We start from the raw sequence: 14,807 nt of genomic DNA on the forward strand, positions 1-14,807 counted from the left end.
CAACCTCCCCCACCCCCACCCCCAAAAAAGAAAGAAGAAAAGAAAGAGAAAGAAAGAAAGGAGAGAGAGAAATTAGTCCTCCAAAGAAAATGTGGGTCTACAGAGACTTTCCAAGACGTGTCATAAACATAAGGTTGTGATGATAAAAACCATGTATTTGTTAGGTCAAATTCTTAAACAGAAGAAAAATTATGAGCAAAGTAACTCAAAATTTGAGAGAAAATTTATTCTTGCTAGGATAGAGAGACAGGCTTCTTCTGATGATTAGCTGATCTTCCTCCAGCTCCGCAAGCTTAGAGGTTAGTTATATATCGTTTCAGACCCCCATCACTCTTATTTTTAGCTCTGAGTTCTCCTCACGAGTGTGGTGGCCTGTGTCTCAGAATTCCAGAGGGCTCCCGGACACAGCTTGTGATTAACTCACAGGTAACTTGCGCCGATGCCTGGGCCAGCCGATGGGGTGGGGTCTGGAGGAATGATTTTAGCTGTACAACCCTTTATGTTCCTTCCCATCCTCCCACTCAATCAGAAACTGTAGACACCACAGATGGATCCCTTGGTGCCATAGGAAACTGGCGATTAAAATCGAACCCCAGTGATATTGTTCTTCGAGCCACCAGCTGGCGTGGGGGGAACAAAATGCAAGGCTTTGCTCACAGGCTATTTTCAGCCTCTGATAGCACTTGTGTTACTCATGTCTTATTCACCCCCTCCCCTCGGCCTCCCTCCTACCCTTCCCCCTGGCGGGCCAAGGCTGGCGACAGCCTCTATATATTTAAAGAGTTGAAGAGCCCCCTCCTACTCAGTGAGCTGACAGAGATCACACGGATAGGTGAGTAGAGTGAAGCTGGCCTTTGGGCCCGGGGTGGGCTCTCTGGGTGACTGAAAGGAACCTTAAAGGATCTGACAGAGTTGACACTGTGTTTTACGTCCCAAGTACTAGCATCCACTCCAGTTTTGTGCGAGAACTCTCAAGTTATGCTTGATCTTGGTGTAGATCTAGTGTTGTTAAACATTCTTAAAGGCCTGATTAATATTTGGGGGTTCAAGGGCCAGGGGCGTAATTCAGTGGCAGAGCACTTGCCTAGCATGCATGAGGCCTTGGGTTTGATTCCCCAAAACTGATAAATACATACATAAATGAAGTGGTAGAGGGGTGGTGGTTCAGGGGAACCTCACAAAGAAAGAAATGAGTAAGGTGTTACTCTTGGCCTAAAACCACTTTTATTGTAGAATATTTCCTATCATCTTAGTTGGGATGGCTGGAAAGCAGAAAGAAATAATGAAAAGAGTTCACTGGACCAAAAGCTAAGCCTACATTTTAGTTCAAGAATCACCACATAACTAGTGGTGAGGGATTTTCAGAAAGTTCTTACGCTTGGGGACTTGGTCTCCTCTTCCTCAAGGGTAGACATGAATGCGGGGACATTTATCTAAACTGTAAAGAGCTACTTAGTTGGAAAGCAGTTGTAATAGCCACAATCTTACAGAAGATACTTTTCCCTTAAATTATAAGAAACTGTGCTATTCAAAAGGAGTGGGTGAATGACTGAAGTTTAAAATAGATTTTATATCCCAAAGATGTTCTGCAACAAGCTCGCTTTTAATCATTTGAAATTAATCAGAACTGGTCCCCAAAAAGGCATTGCTATGTTGAAAATTCCTTAATAGCTCTTGTGTAATGGGAGGATAATTCCCAGCCAGGAGCAAGGTGTGATTCCCAGTGTTTCCTGTAGGTTCCAGGCAAGGATTTCCTTCTGATACTCAGTGAGTTACAGGCATAAGTGACTGACACTGAGAAGTGGTCTGAAGCAATGGCCTGGTTGGAAATGCCCCCCCAAAGATCAAAGCTACCGCCTCTAATTTCTGCCCCTCCCCTGAGCCAAGCAGTGGCTCCTCCAGCAAGGAGGAGCTAGGTGACTGTCCCAGGAGCCCTGTCGAACTGCAGTACAACTCGGGGCAACTTCCCAGGCACCGATGAGCCTTCTCCTGCTTCAGGGCTGGGGCAGTAGACACAGCACCGTGCAGGATCAGTGGCAACAAAGGGAGGAGAGGTGGGCAGGTGCGGCAGTGGGGACGGCCTGTGTCCTCAGTTTACTTCGGCGAATAAGTCTCAGTGGTGGCCACCTCCAGTTCATCACAATGTACGTAAAATCCCCCCGCAAATGTGGGGGATTTTCCTGATTTGGTTTGGTTTCCCTCTAAACCTCAGTCATTTGTGGTCAGTGGAAATGAGCCCTGGCTTTTAGGCAGGAGGTGTGGCTGACTCAGGGCTTGGTGCCCACCCCTAGGCCTGGGCAGACAGGTGTTCTGCCGCTGGGACACATAGGCCATCTGTCAGGACAGAGGAGGCTGGGAAGGGAGAGGAGAGAGAGAGAGAGAGAGAGAGAGAGGGCGCAGGAGGCGAGTGTGGGCACCAGCATTCGACAGACAAATCAGCAAACCCTTGTAGAGGAAGTGGAGCAGTGTCTTGATACAATACAAATCCAGAAATCCTGGGAACCTCAAGAAAAAAAAAAAAGAGCATCCAACATGGGATCAGTTCAAATTCTAGCTCCGAATATCACTTAGCTTCTCAGGTCCCATTTTTCTGAATAGTAAAATTAAAATAAGCCACTTTCTCGAAGGGATTTGAGAACTGAATGAGACTGAGTATAGGAAGTCCGCTGGGAAGAGTCATAAAACTGCACAGATACTCAAGGTCTTTTACAAAAAGCACGGGGCCAAATCTGATGGGTGGTGGGTGATGCGTGATAAAGTGGAGGTCACAGTGGGCGGCCAGGTGAGCAGGAATTAGAAGACGATTAACTTGGTTTACAAGAGGGAGGAACATAATGCACAGGAAATGCAGATCCAAGCAGGCTGCCTTCCAATTCTAAATTATGAATGTGTGGCTCCGATGCTGGGGAATGCTGGATGGAGGGTCCCACTTTGGGGTCAAGGAGAAATGTGAAGGCTGCAAATGTGAAAAACTGCAAGTATTCAGGAAGGAAAGCAGAAAAGAAGAGAGAGATTGTCTGAAGGGCCAGGAAGGACGGAAGGTTTCCTTCTGAGCCTCGCAGGGGCCTCTTCCTGAGCAGGGGTCTCTACTGATTTAAAGGGTGCTGCACTGCCCAAGGCAGTCTCAGAACAAGCAACGTCTTAAAAAAAAAATTCCCGAAGGAGTGATTTTCGGGAAGAAACTCGTTACGACACAATCGCCAATGAGGAAAGAAGCAAGTGCCTTTTTGAAAGAGAAAGCTCGTGGTGATTCAGAGGCCATCTCAGAAGAGGCATCACAGGACCACGTGTCACAGCCTTGGTCCAAGGGCTCTGTCTGTGGTGTCTCCGTTTTAAAGGGCTGAGTCAACGCTCAGGCTCATTTCCTTGCTGGGAATAAGAAACCTGGCTCTGAGAAAGGGCCAGGGACTGGGGGCTTTGTGTACACACCTGGGCTCAGAGGCTTGGGAGGAAGCCATTGATTGCCTTTGCGTGGTCTACAAGGCCACAGGGCTACTACCTAGGGTAGGCACGCTGCTGCCCTCAAAGCCCACGTCAGCAGCGACGTGAACACAACCAGAGCTTCCCAAGGGAAGCAGGGGCTGGCTGTGCACGGGCATAGGCTCAGGGTCTTTCCACATTGGAAGTCAAGGACACCAGGAGACCTCATTGTACTGGAGGAAGCTGACTCTTTCCTGGCCTGGCCTCAGCTATGGGGCCCACGCTGAAGGCTGAGAGACAGCTGTTTGACAGCCTGAACCACATGGGCCGTAGAAAAGAAGGAGGGCCAGGGGTGGTGGTGCACATCTCTAATCCCAGCACAAGGAAGGCTGAGGCAGGAGGATCGCTGCAATTTCGAGGCCAGCCTGGACTACTTGGAGAGTTCAGGGCCAGCCTGAACTATAAAGGGAAACCCTGCCCGCCCCCAAATAAACAAAAAACCCCACTACCAATAGTAACGATAAAATAGTGTATCAAGCATGAATATGTAGCATCTTAGCTACTGTTCTTATGGCACCTAAAAGCAACCTTCCCAGAAAAGTGTCCTCATCCTGACTTCCCAAGTCTGAGGCCTGGGCTCAAGGATTTGAGCCATTTGTCAAAGTCCAATGGTTGGTGATCTGTGCTCTGGCTTGGTTCTTTCTCTCTCACTACACCTGAACCAGAAGAGGCAGCACTGGAGGGGACACCACGGGCAGCATCTGTGCAGGGTGAGGCTTCAACCAGCGCTCAGATCCTTAAATCTGTCTCAGGGCCTCAAGGACCCTTGAAGGGGCTTCATAGTGTCACTGCCACTTGGACACTCGTGGCCCCCAGAGCTGAAATCAATAGCGACAGAGAACTCTCGAGCTCCAAAGGGGCCCTTTCCATGTTTGAACAGTGCCAACTCTTAGAAAGTCCCTTATTTTACTGAATCGGATTCCTGTTCCTCTCCCTGTATGTTGGGGACAACAGATCAGATCTGTGCGATCTCAACTGCCATCCCCGGGAAGTCTGTCGGATGAAATATGGGTGCCTGTCCCCAGTCCCGTTGTGAGAAGATTGTAAGAAGCGTAGCCATAGAACCAGCTTGGCTGAGTATGAACTGCAGCTCTGCCACTGACCAGGTGTGTGACCTTACACCTGCTACCTAAGTTTTCTCATCTGCAAAGTGGGGATGACGAGATCTGCTGTTTGGGGCTGTGTCAATATTAAAGACAATGGGGCTGGGGATTTAGCTCAGTGGTTCCACTGCCTGCCTCACAAGTGCGAGGACCCAAATTTGATCCCTGGCGCGCGCACACACACACACACACACACACACGCACATTATATAAGCCAATCTAGTTTCTTTTGTGCTTTGTATTAGGGAACTCACTATAGTTAATATACCAGCTACTACAGGCATTTGGTTGACTATATTTTGTCTTAAAATGTAATAAAAATTACAAAATGACAATTTGGTGGCTCAGTTCTCTATAGTGTGTCTTTACCAGAATCCGAAAAAAAATATATATATTAAATATATAATATATATATTAAAGATAATGCATGTAAAGTTTCTGATGAATAGTAAATGGCAATGGCTACTACTAAAGTGAGAGCATGGCGTTGGAGCCAGCGATCTGAGCTCCAGTCTAACCAGGGAACAATCCCAGCCCTGTGGCCATAGGCAAGTGGTGTAATTCTGCCAAGAATCTGTCTTCCTGTCTGAGAAGGTAGTGTCCCAAGGTGCCCGACCTGAAGGCTGCTGCGATGGGTTCACGATGCGCCACGCTGCCTGGCCCTGGGCTATGCTCCTGATGCGTCAACTTCAGGGACAACAGGATTGCGTTGTCCAGCCTGTGAGATCTCCTTGCTGTCAGATATGTGTGTCTCTGAGTCCAAGAGACCTGCTTTGTCCCTGCCAGCACAGAAGGGTTAACTCGCCGCGTGGAGTCAGGCGTCTTAGTGGGATAGCGCAGTGAGCCAGCACAGAGCTACACAGTGGCACGGTTGTGTGAAGTCTCCACTAGAAGTCATGGGCTAAGGTTTCCTCCCAGATGCTTTGTGAGTGTGTGTGTGTGTGTGTGTGTGTGTGTGTGTGTGTGTGGTACTGGGGAATGAACCTAGGGTGTGCTACCCTCTGTTTTTTATTTTGAGACAAGTTCTCGCTAAGTTGCCCAGGCCGGCCTTAAACTTATGGTTCTCCTGCCTCAGCCTCCCAAGTAGCTAAAATTATAGGTGTGTAGCACTGTCCAGAACAAGTGCATTTATTTTATTTTTTTCCAGTACTGGGAATCGAACCCAGGGTCTTGTGCATGGGAGGGAAGCATTCTACCACTGAGCTACAGCCCCAGCTCTCCAGATCCTTTAGTGGACTCCTACAAGAAAGAAACTAAATCACTGACCATTTTCTGTACTGCACTTGCTGTTGTCCTAAGATGTCATATCATCTTTCTCCACATTTAGGGGAGGGAGGAGGGAAAAGAGAGGCTGGACAAAGAGGGAGGGAAAGGGAAGAGTGAGGGAGGCAGAGAAGGAAAGAAGGGAGGAAGGAAGGACAGAAAGAAGGACAGAAGAAAAAGAGTTGAATTATGAAAAATGTATCCAAAATATACAGTTTATTTTAAAACAATCCAGAGTGATGCATGACAGTTTCGAGTTGTGGCGAAACAAATTAGATCTTACATTTTACATAAAGTGCTGTTTACAAAGCGAGTTGATAGCATCTGAACGGAAACGATTCTTGCAGCAGTAGTGGGACAGTGAGAACTACTGCCCTCACTTGAAAACGAGGGGATACTGAAGTTCAGAGAGCATCAGTAGTTTCCAAGATCACTCAGATTGACAGAGGCACCAAGGGACTGGAAGTCCAGCCTGCATCTACAGCACGGTCCCACGGCAGCACCGGCCCACGAGAACCTCCTCAGAAGCCCTGTCGGCTGAGTCTACGCAGGGAGCCTGTCCCTGAGCCCAGATGCCTCCCCTGGAGTCCCATCTGTTAACGCCGAAGCTCCCAGTGTCTCTCATTTCAGCCCTGACCCACGGCTCGTCTGTGACAGACAGCACAGCCATGGCGGGGACTGGCTGGAAGCCCAGCACCAGGTGGTGTGACTGAGACTGATCTGGGTGATAAATGGGGCTGAGTGACGGGCAAGCCTATATTTGGTGTCCCACCTTCAGTGACCCCTGCCAGTTCCAGGCAATGCTGATAAACAAATGGCCCATCTCTTGCTGCTGTGCCAGGGTGAACATGCTCGGAGCTGGGCTGGGAGTGCTGAGACACAGGAATGCCAAAGCAACTTGGAGGCTGAAAAGGTTACCTCTGTGAGCCAGGACCTAGATGTGCTTTAAATCACAGTGCCTTAATTAGCACGCTGAAATAAAGTGGGTACCCGTGCCTCACCTCTGAGCAGCTTCACAATACTGCTTTAAATTCCATTGTATTTCCATGACCTTTGCAACGGTCCTGTGCAAGAGGTGACATCATCAACATTTTTCACTCAAGTTCAAGATCATTAGGTCATGGTTGAAATCCATGTCTTTGGATTCGGGATGCTTTGAAACACCTTCAGCCGCATGGCCTGTGAGTGCAGGAGAGCATCGGAGATTTTTTTTTTCCTCTGCATTTAGGTTTCACTGCTACACTCCCCTCTTTAGAAATGGAACTGAGTGTCCATTAATAATAATAGATTTCTATTTTGGGTTTCAAATCCTGATACATGCATGTCAGATATTTATGCTCACTTAGCAGGCTGTGCTAGGACACATCAGCCTGTGAAGAAGGTATTATCTGTAATCGAATCCTCATTTTGAAAAGTATGTCTAGGCAATTGTTGAATACATATGCCTCTTGGGGAAATATATATATATTCTCCAGATGGCGAATCTGTCTCCCACCAACCTGCAGGATACGACAATGAAATCTCCATGGAAGATGTGAAATGAGAAATCCGACCTGGGGTTGTTTTCACTGAAAGTTTCCACATCACTAATTTCACACGTGTCACTGCCACATTCCTAGATGAAGTACATCACGTCTCCTCTATTTCATATTATGTTGAAACCAAGGATCAAAATGAACCTGAACGAAATGATGTGTTTCTGCTCTTTGCTTAAAAAAAAAATCTATTACCCTACACAAGAGAAGGATAGGCCTGTGAAAAATAAATCAGCAAAGAAAATATCCCTAAATATTTACTTTTTATGCCACACCTGAGTTGTAAGTGAGGGGAATCAGACAATCTTGAAGTTGCGTTCCAAACCTAAAAGTCTATTGTTTAAATGGAGCCAAAACTCTTTAGGTTCTATTAAAGGATTTTAACGTTTCCATCCCTTTCTGCTGGTTCTTCTTTCCCCCTCTGTATAAAATATCCTTCTCCCATGTTCTCTATCTGCTGAACTCCTATTCATCCTTCAAAATCCCATGTGGACGTGATCTCTTCTGTGAGCCTCCAACAACTCACCACTGTGCCCTCACTCGAGTTTCCTAGTGCTTCTCACAAGACTCTTTGGTGGCCCCAACTATTTTGCTTCCTACCTGTCTTCCTCACTAGAATACGGCTTCTCAATGTCAGGGGACACAGACTACTGGCTTTTATACGTGCTGCCTCCTTGACCTGCCCCTGAATACCTAGTGCTGCGCTTGATCCAGGATAGTCAGGATGTAAGCACGCGGTAAATGGATGGGAGAAGGAACCAACGAAGGAATGCAGGATCCACTCCAAGCCTTTCAGGGAAAAAAAATCTACTTTTTGTCCGTCACACTAAACAACACAAACTATAGGGACAGGAGCACTGAATGTTTCTCTTTTTGAAGTTATTTTCTGAAATTTCACTAACTAGAAGGGCCTGCTTCCTCCACAGGGCAGAATGTTCCTGTGCAACCTCCCAGCTTTCCTAAGGAGAAAGAGCACTCTGGGAGATGCTGAGACAGGAACATTCCTTCGGGGCCCAGTGGCAGGCTCAGTGGTCTGTTTTTTATTGACTCCCTGTTTCTTAGCAAAAATGATCTTTGTTAGGAGACTGGGAGATGCTGGCCGGAGGAGTTGACCCCAGAAGACTTAGTGTTAATCGACAGCTATTATAAGAAGGTGACTGGCTTCCCAGAAGGGAAGGAGAAGGTCAGGAGCAGCCACTTGGAATGGCCCGATGGTGCTTCATGTCCATAACAACGACACACCAGGCTTCTCAGAAACCAAAGGATCCTGGTGAAAACTCAGCTGCTCAGTGGCCGTAGGACTTCAGAAATTTCTTTGATTACGGTTAGCTTATTTCAGTTCTATTCTGGGAAAAAGAAAAGCTTGGATTCATTCTTACAGGAGAAAAGTGTTTCTTGCTGTTTTTGGAGTTGAACCCAGAGCCTTTGCCCCGAACTACATCCATAGCCCTTTTTTATTTTTTATTTTGAGATAAGAGTCTCTCTCACGCAGTCACTAAGTTGTACAGGGTGGGCTTGAACTTGCCATCCCCTTGCTTCAGCTTCCCTGCTGAAAAATTACTTTTTAAAGTCATCTTCTCTGTGCAGTACAGTATCATTTAAACTGAATCCTCTGGTGGAAAGACAGTGCATGCTCGGGACTGTGGCCACAGGCAGCTCCCGGCAGCACGTGTGTTGCAAGAGTCCGGGGGATGCATCGGTACCATCAGCTGGCCCCTGTCCCATACAGAGGACTGTGTCCAACTCCCTTCCCATGCATGGCATCCTCCGGTCCTCCACACGACACTGTGAAGCCACAGGGAAGAGCATGGTTCTTGTCATGTAGCTGGGAAGAGGTAACGAGAAGCTTTGCAGCTCTTTCACTAGCACAGTGCATTGAGAGCATCCCTGATGGCCCGCGGCAGGTTTCCAGATGACCTACCCAGTGCAGGGCCAATACATTTTATCACCTGAACAACATCCCTGGCCCTAGGGGATTTTTTAATATCATACGTGATGAGCTAAGAATGTACTACCTAAAGGGTTAATAGCCTCAACACTGCCTGTCCCCAGGTCTACCAGAGTCTGCAAGACGCAAGGTGATTTGAGAGGCACTGGGCTAGACAGGTAAATGATAGCATTTACTGATGTGACTCCCACTCCCGATGGGGTAATTTTTTAAAACATAGGTGGAAAAATGATTGTAATATTTGCATATAATTCAGATGCACAGAATTAGCCATCCATTCCTTCTAAGGAGCCTGTGAGATAAATCGGGTCAGATGTTATTAGAATCTAACAGCAAAGAAACCTGAGTCCCAGTGGTGAAGTGGCCGTTCAAAGCCATCCGAGGGGTTGGAACTATGTGCACAGAACAGCTATTTGCTGAATGAATGAACGAACCACTGAACAACCACTAGAACCACTGAGGTTGGATTCTAGTCTTGAGATCACTGAATACTAGGAATGGGCTCACTTCTGATGTCACCCACATTGAGGGTATTGGCTTTCTATCCTCTTAGACTTGACCTTGGTCAGGGAGTCTTCAGGATGCCAAACTGGGGAGGAGGAGCGAAATGTGGAGCCTGTGAAAAGACGGTCTACCACGCGGAGGAAATCCAGTGCAATGGCAGGAGTTTCCACAAGACCTGCTTCCACTGCAGTGAGTTGAGCGGACACTGTGGGGTGTTTGCAGCAGACGAGAGCTTTTGTTGTGGTACCGGGGCTTTCACATTGAGCTAGATCCTCACTTCCCACTCCATGTCCCTTGCTGCCCAGGCCGGGCTCAGGCTTGGCGATCCTCCTAACTCAGCTTCTCAGAGTGCTGGGATTACAGGTGTGCACCACCATGCATGGTTGCGAGAGCATCTCGAGTTCTCCTTTAACCACAGATTCTCCACGTCTGGTCTCACAGTGTGGTCAGTCTGCCGAGCCAGGCCTGGAAACCTGTGAGAACTGTCACCAGTGGGCCCCACTAGAAAGGAACAGCGTCCCCTGAGCTCTTCTCCACCACTCACATATCTCCCAGGCCATCTCCCTGGAGTCAAAGCCTTGGCAAGCTGGCCTGCCCTCTGCATGAAAATCTTGACCGAGGGGCGACATTTACAAAGTATGACTTGGCAGGGAAAGGAGGCCAGTGATTATCTGGAACCAAAGTGGATTTGTCACTGAAGCCAGCTATGACTTGTCTTTCCTAAGAAAGAACCTGTGTCAGATAGTAGGTAACACTGCCATTTCTGAAAGTTCACGGCCTGGGCGCCAAGGACTCCATGAAGGCAAACTTTATTATCTGCTACCAGACACAGATTAACAGATGTCAAAACTGGGGGAACTTTGAGCCACTGTGGTCATGTGACTTTTGGCAAATAATTTATCCCCAAATCCAGGTCACATGAATTTGAGGCAGAGCCAGGAGACTGTACGTTCAGACTCCCAGGCTAATACTCTTGGACGAGATTGCACTCTGCAGTTTCCTAGTAGCTGGTTCTGTTCAGGGAGCAACTAGCCAGCCCCATGGCTTTGAAATGGCCATTTATTTTCTCTGCTCCCTCCTGTGGCTCTAGCTGAAGGCCTAGCTTTGCTGGATATTTGACCCGCTCCTCCCGATTTAGTTCCTTACCCCACTACCCTATACCCCACGCCTGAGAACGTCAAGGGCTCGGCTCTGTCAGGACAGGGAGACACTCCATCTTTACGCTGCCAGAAATAGTGACATTTTATCAGCTGCATGATCCTTATCCCCCTAGCAAACATAATGATCACTGAAGAAAAGGGAAACCCTGCTCTGAGTGACTGGGTTCGTGGACTTAATGATGCTTTGAGTTTTCATAATGGATGATTATTTTTAAGTTATCTTAAACAGTCCTCGCATTCATCATTATTATTCATTACTATCACAATTATACACAATCCATTCATTTAAGGCAGTTCATGCCGGAACCCTCTGGCTTTTGTCCAAAGAAGGGAAAAATGGCTAGTGGTCTTGAAATAGTCAAAATGAAGAATACTGGAAAGAATACTGGACTTGGAGGGGATGAGTTACTTTTCCCACTGTTGGGACAAAATGCCTGACACCTAGATTTAAAGGGGGTAAAACTTTATTTAGCTCACAGTTTGTAGAGGTTTCAGTCCATAATCGGCAGACTCTGGGGCAAGGATGGCAAACAAGCATCACAGAAAAGAAACAACATGGCAGTGCACAAAGTAGCAAAAACAACAAGGGATTTTAACAGCTTCTGCCTGCCCCTTTTATTTTATTCAGAATTCTCAGGGCAGGTAGCGCCTTAGTCCCAGTGCTCTCAGGCCTAGCCCCACCATGAATTAAATTAACACACTCCAGATTCAGTCACTTCAGAAAAAGCCCCACCGACAACTGCATGAGGCTTTGGGGGGACACCTAGACACAAGCCATAACAGGGAGTAAAAAGAACTAAGGTTTGAGTCTGGACTCTGCGGAAATCACTTCACCACTGTGAACCTCATTTATAAAACGGAGATGGTCAACCCTTACCGTATAGTTTGGTACCAGGAGGAGACTTGACCTGAGGTCCTTGGTCTGGAAATCCAGCTTTCTAGGTGTCGATACCTTTGGATTAAAGTTGATGTCTGTGTGGGAATAGCAAGCTTCCATGATAGGTGACTCCTCTGCCAGGTATCAAGGAGATACCCTGTTCCGTGGAGCCATGGAAGAAGGGGTTTGAGCACCTGCTGGTCCATACCTTCAAGAACTTGTAGGTGGGTTGGGCATCTGAGTACGTTTTTAGGAGTGGTGGACAGAAGACTCAGGAGAAGAGCACATTCTTATATATTATTCTCACCTGATGACCTTTGGTTGCTAGAAATAGTGTTCAGAGAGGCCATGTCTACCTTAGCTCATTTCCCTGGAAATATTCTCCTGATTTCTAGACAAATAGCCATAAATTATCATCATACTAATCTCCTGTATTAGTGCTGTCCAAAAGAAATAGAATGCAAGCTATGTACATAAATTTAAATGTCTAGTAAGCATGGGTTTAAAAGTGTGCCTAGAGGGCCAGGGATTTAGCTAAGTGGTTCTGCTGCCTGTCTCACAAGCATAAGGACCCAAGTTCGAGCCCCGGTACCGAAATGAAAACAAAAGTGGGCCTAGAAAAAAACACTCAGAGAGAGGATTAATTTTGAAACATTTCATTTAATCAAATATTCTAAAATATTCTAATTTCAATGTATAATCATAGATTAGATAGTGATGGGATATTTTTCCTTCCTTTGTCTTTGTACCAAGTATTTGAAATTAAAACAGCATTTCATGCTCCGGTACATTGTGTGGCTAATGGCTATAGTACTGGGCAGCACAGCTCTCCTTTGCCCATGTATCAAAATTGGTCAGAAGTCGGGCAGGGACTACAGAACTGGCCAGGGCAAGGAGGGTATAAGCTGCCCAGGAGTGCTGGGATGAGCACCAGAATAGATGTATGGGTTGCCTTTCTCATCATTGAGACAAAATATCTGACACCCAAAGGTAAAGGAGGAAAGGTTTGTTTGGCTCACAGTTTGTAGGGGTTTCAGTCCAATTGGCTGGCTCCAAGGCGGGGTGGCATGGGAGAGGGACATTACAGAGGAGAAACAGTCTGTGGCAAGAAGGCAGGTGAAAGCACGTTAGTCCTTTTCTTGTCCCTTATAGTCTATGCAGGATACGCACCCTAGGGCCGGTGTAGCACTTGATAATCATACAACTTTGATCCCAGCACCACACACTCCAGATGCAGCCATCTCTGAAAAGCCCCGCCTACGACCACATGTGGCTTTGGAAGGACAACTATAAGCCATAACAGCAAGAGTCCAAGGATCTGAGGTCAGCTATGGTTCTGCAATTTACTGTTACATAACCATGGGAAGGCCACTGACTCCCACCAACATATGCACTCATTCATAAATTCATTTATTCAAAAAATGTTTACAAAGGACTAACTCTGGCCTTGGGGCCTCTGCCCTGTTCTGGGGTTATTAAGGTAAAACACCCTGTCCTCCTGGATTCCAACATCTACCATCAGCACTTATGTGGAGCAGTAGTTTTGGAGGGTGCTAAAAGCAACAACAGAGACAGCTACCCACCTCCTATGTCCCCGTATAAGCCATCCCCCCAACTCATTCTTCATGAAGATTGCCTTGTGTACAAAGCCCTCGGAACTTAAACTTTGACCCCTACAATGCTGACGAAATAGTTGAATGAACTCTCTTCCATATGCCAGTCTCCCTGGCTCCACAACCATCAAACCCTAGCCAGTCATACCTCACATTTAGCTTCTTCTTCTACTCCTTTGGTCAATGACTTATTATTTTTTTTTTTTAACAACAAAATACCACTTGAAGAAGGCCTGGGGACCTGAAAGTATCTCATACCATCTTGGATTGCTTATAGGGAATCACTTGATGGAACTAGGTTAAAAAAGAGAGAGAAAAATAGATTTAATGTAAATTTCATTATTCCTGGGCTATAATCTCAGATCCCTATAAAAAGTCATTGAGGATTACTGCTGCAAAGCAATACAGCAAGTTGTTAGGTTGTGAAAATCCTTTGTATATTTTAAAGCTGCCTTATGTTATGCTAATAGCATGACAATTGCTTGTTGAGATACAATTTGTAGGTGTCAGTCTCCTAATCAAGAGGGAAACAAGGTGGCTCTCAGAGGACTCAGACAGAAGGGCAGGCCAGCTGCTCTACAAAGCTGGGCCAGCTGCCCCCCAAGCAACGGGAAGTGAGGAAGATACAGAGAGAACGGGATATAGAATCTTTATGAGAAAAAGTACATTTCCAGATCAATATATTAGTGATATATATGGTTACATTTTAGAACATATTTGGTTTTTTCATTTACATCTTTAAAGGTTTTTTTTCTTCGAGCTTGCAAGAAAACAAGTATCTTCCTACAAATCTCTTTGGGAAAAGTGGGATAGGGCTTCTTATCTTCTGGGATGCTGCACATGACACAGAGCCACCACAAGGCGAGCTAGTGGAAGGCTGAAGGGAGTATGAGCCAGGTCCGTCCTTTCTGCCCCACCCTTGCTTCCAGAACTGGACCACCCAGATTGGTCTCAATGTTGACTATCTCCTTCCAGTGCCCTACAAGGTCCAGGGATAAGTACAGAAAGTGCTCAGTCCTAATCTCGGTTTGATTGTGGGAAAAAAAGAAAACAAAACGCCTCTCCTGTGTCACTACCCGCCCCTGCATACACTCTCTGGAGTCTCTGGTGTGATCTGCTGTCCAGCACATTGTTCTTAGCCAGTCTAAGACCATAGGCCCTGTCTCAGGGCTGGCCTCTACCTTCTTCCTGCAGGGTACATTGGACACATTTCCATTCTCTGCGGGCCAATTTCCTCACCTGTGAAAATGAGATCCTCTTCAGGTGTACAACTCAGACAGATGCTCTAGGTGGTCTACATTTTTTTTTTTTTTTTTTTTTTTTC

At 46.6% G+C, this 14,807-nt stretch overlaps 1 protein-coding gene across 2 annotated transcripts in view; it reads left to right on the forward strand.

The window, feature by feature from the left end:
• Window positions 1-370: 370 nt before the first annotated feature.
• Window positions 371-14,807, forward strand: part of Csrp3 (cysteine and glycine rich protein 3) — a 20,280-nt gene continuing 5,843 nt past the window's right edge. The window contains exons 1-2 of one of the 2 annotated variants that reach the window (XM_033764075.1): window positions 371-426; window positions 9,883-10,022. In XM_033764075.1, coding sequence (XP_033619966.1) covers window positions 9,911-10,022 — 112 coding nt within the window. In that variant the 5' untranslated portion in view covers window positions 371-426; window positions 9,883-9,910. Of the gene's footprint in view, window positions 427-757; window positions 833-9,882; window positions 10,023-14,807 lie in introns of those variants that run through there. The other variant, XM_019206972.2, reaches the window with a different exon arrangement.

This window comes from Fukomys damarensis, unplaced genomic scaffold (assembly GCF_012274545.1).
Source record: "Fukomys damarensis isolate Sample0158 unplaced genomic scaffold, DMR_v1.0_HiC HiC_scaffold_16, whole genome shotgun sequence".
Classification (NCBI taxonomy): domain Eukaryota; kingdom Metazoa; phylum Chordata; class Mammalia; order Rodentia; family Bathyergidae; genus Fukomys; species Fukomys damarensis.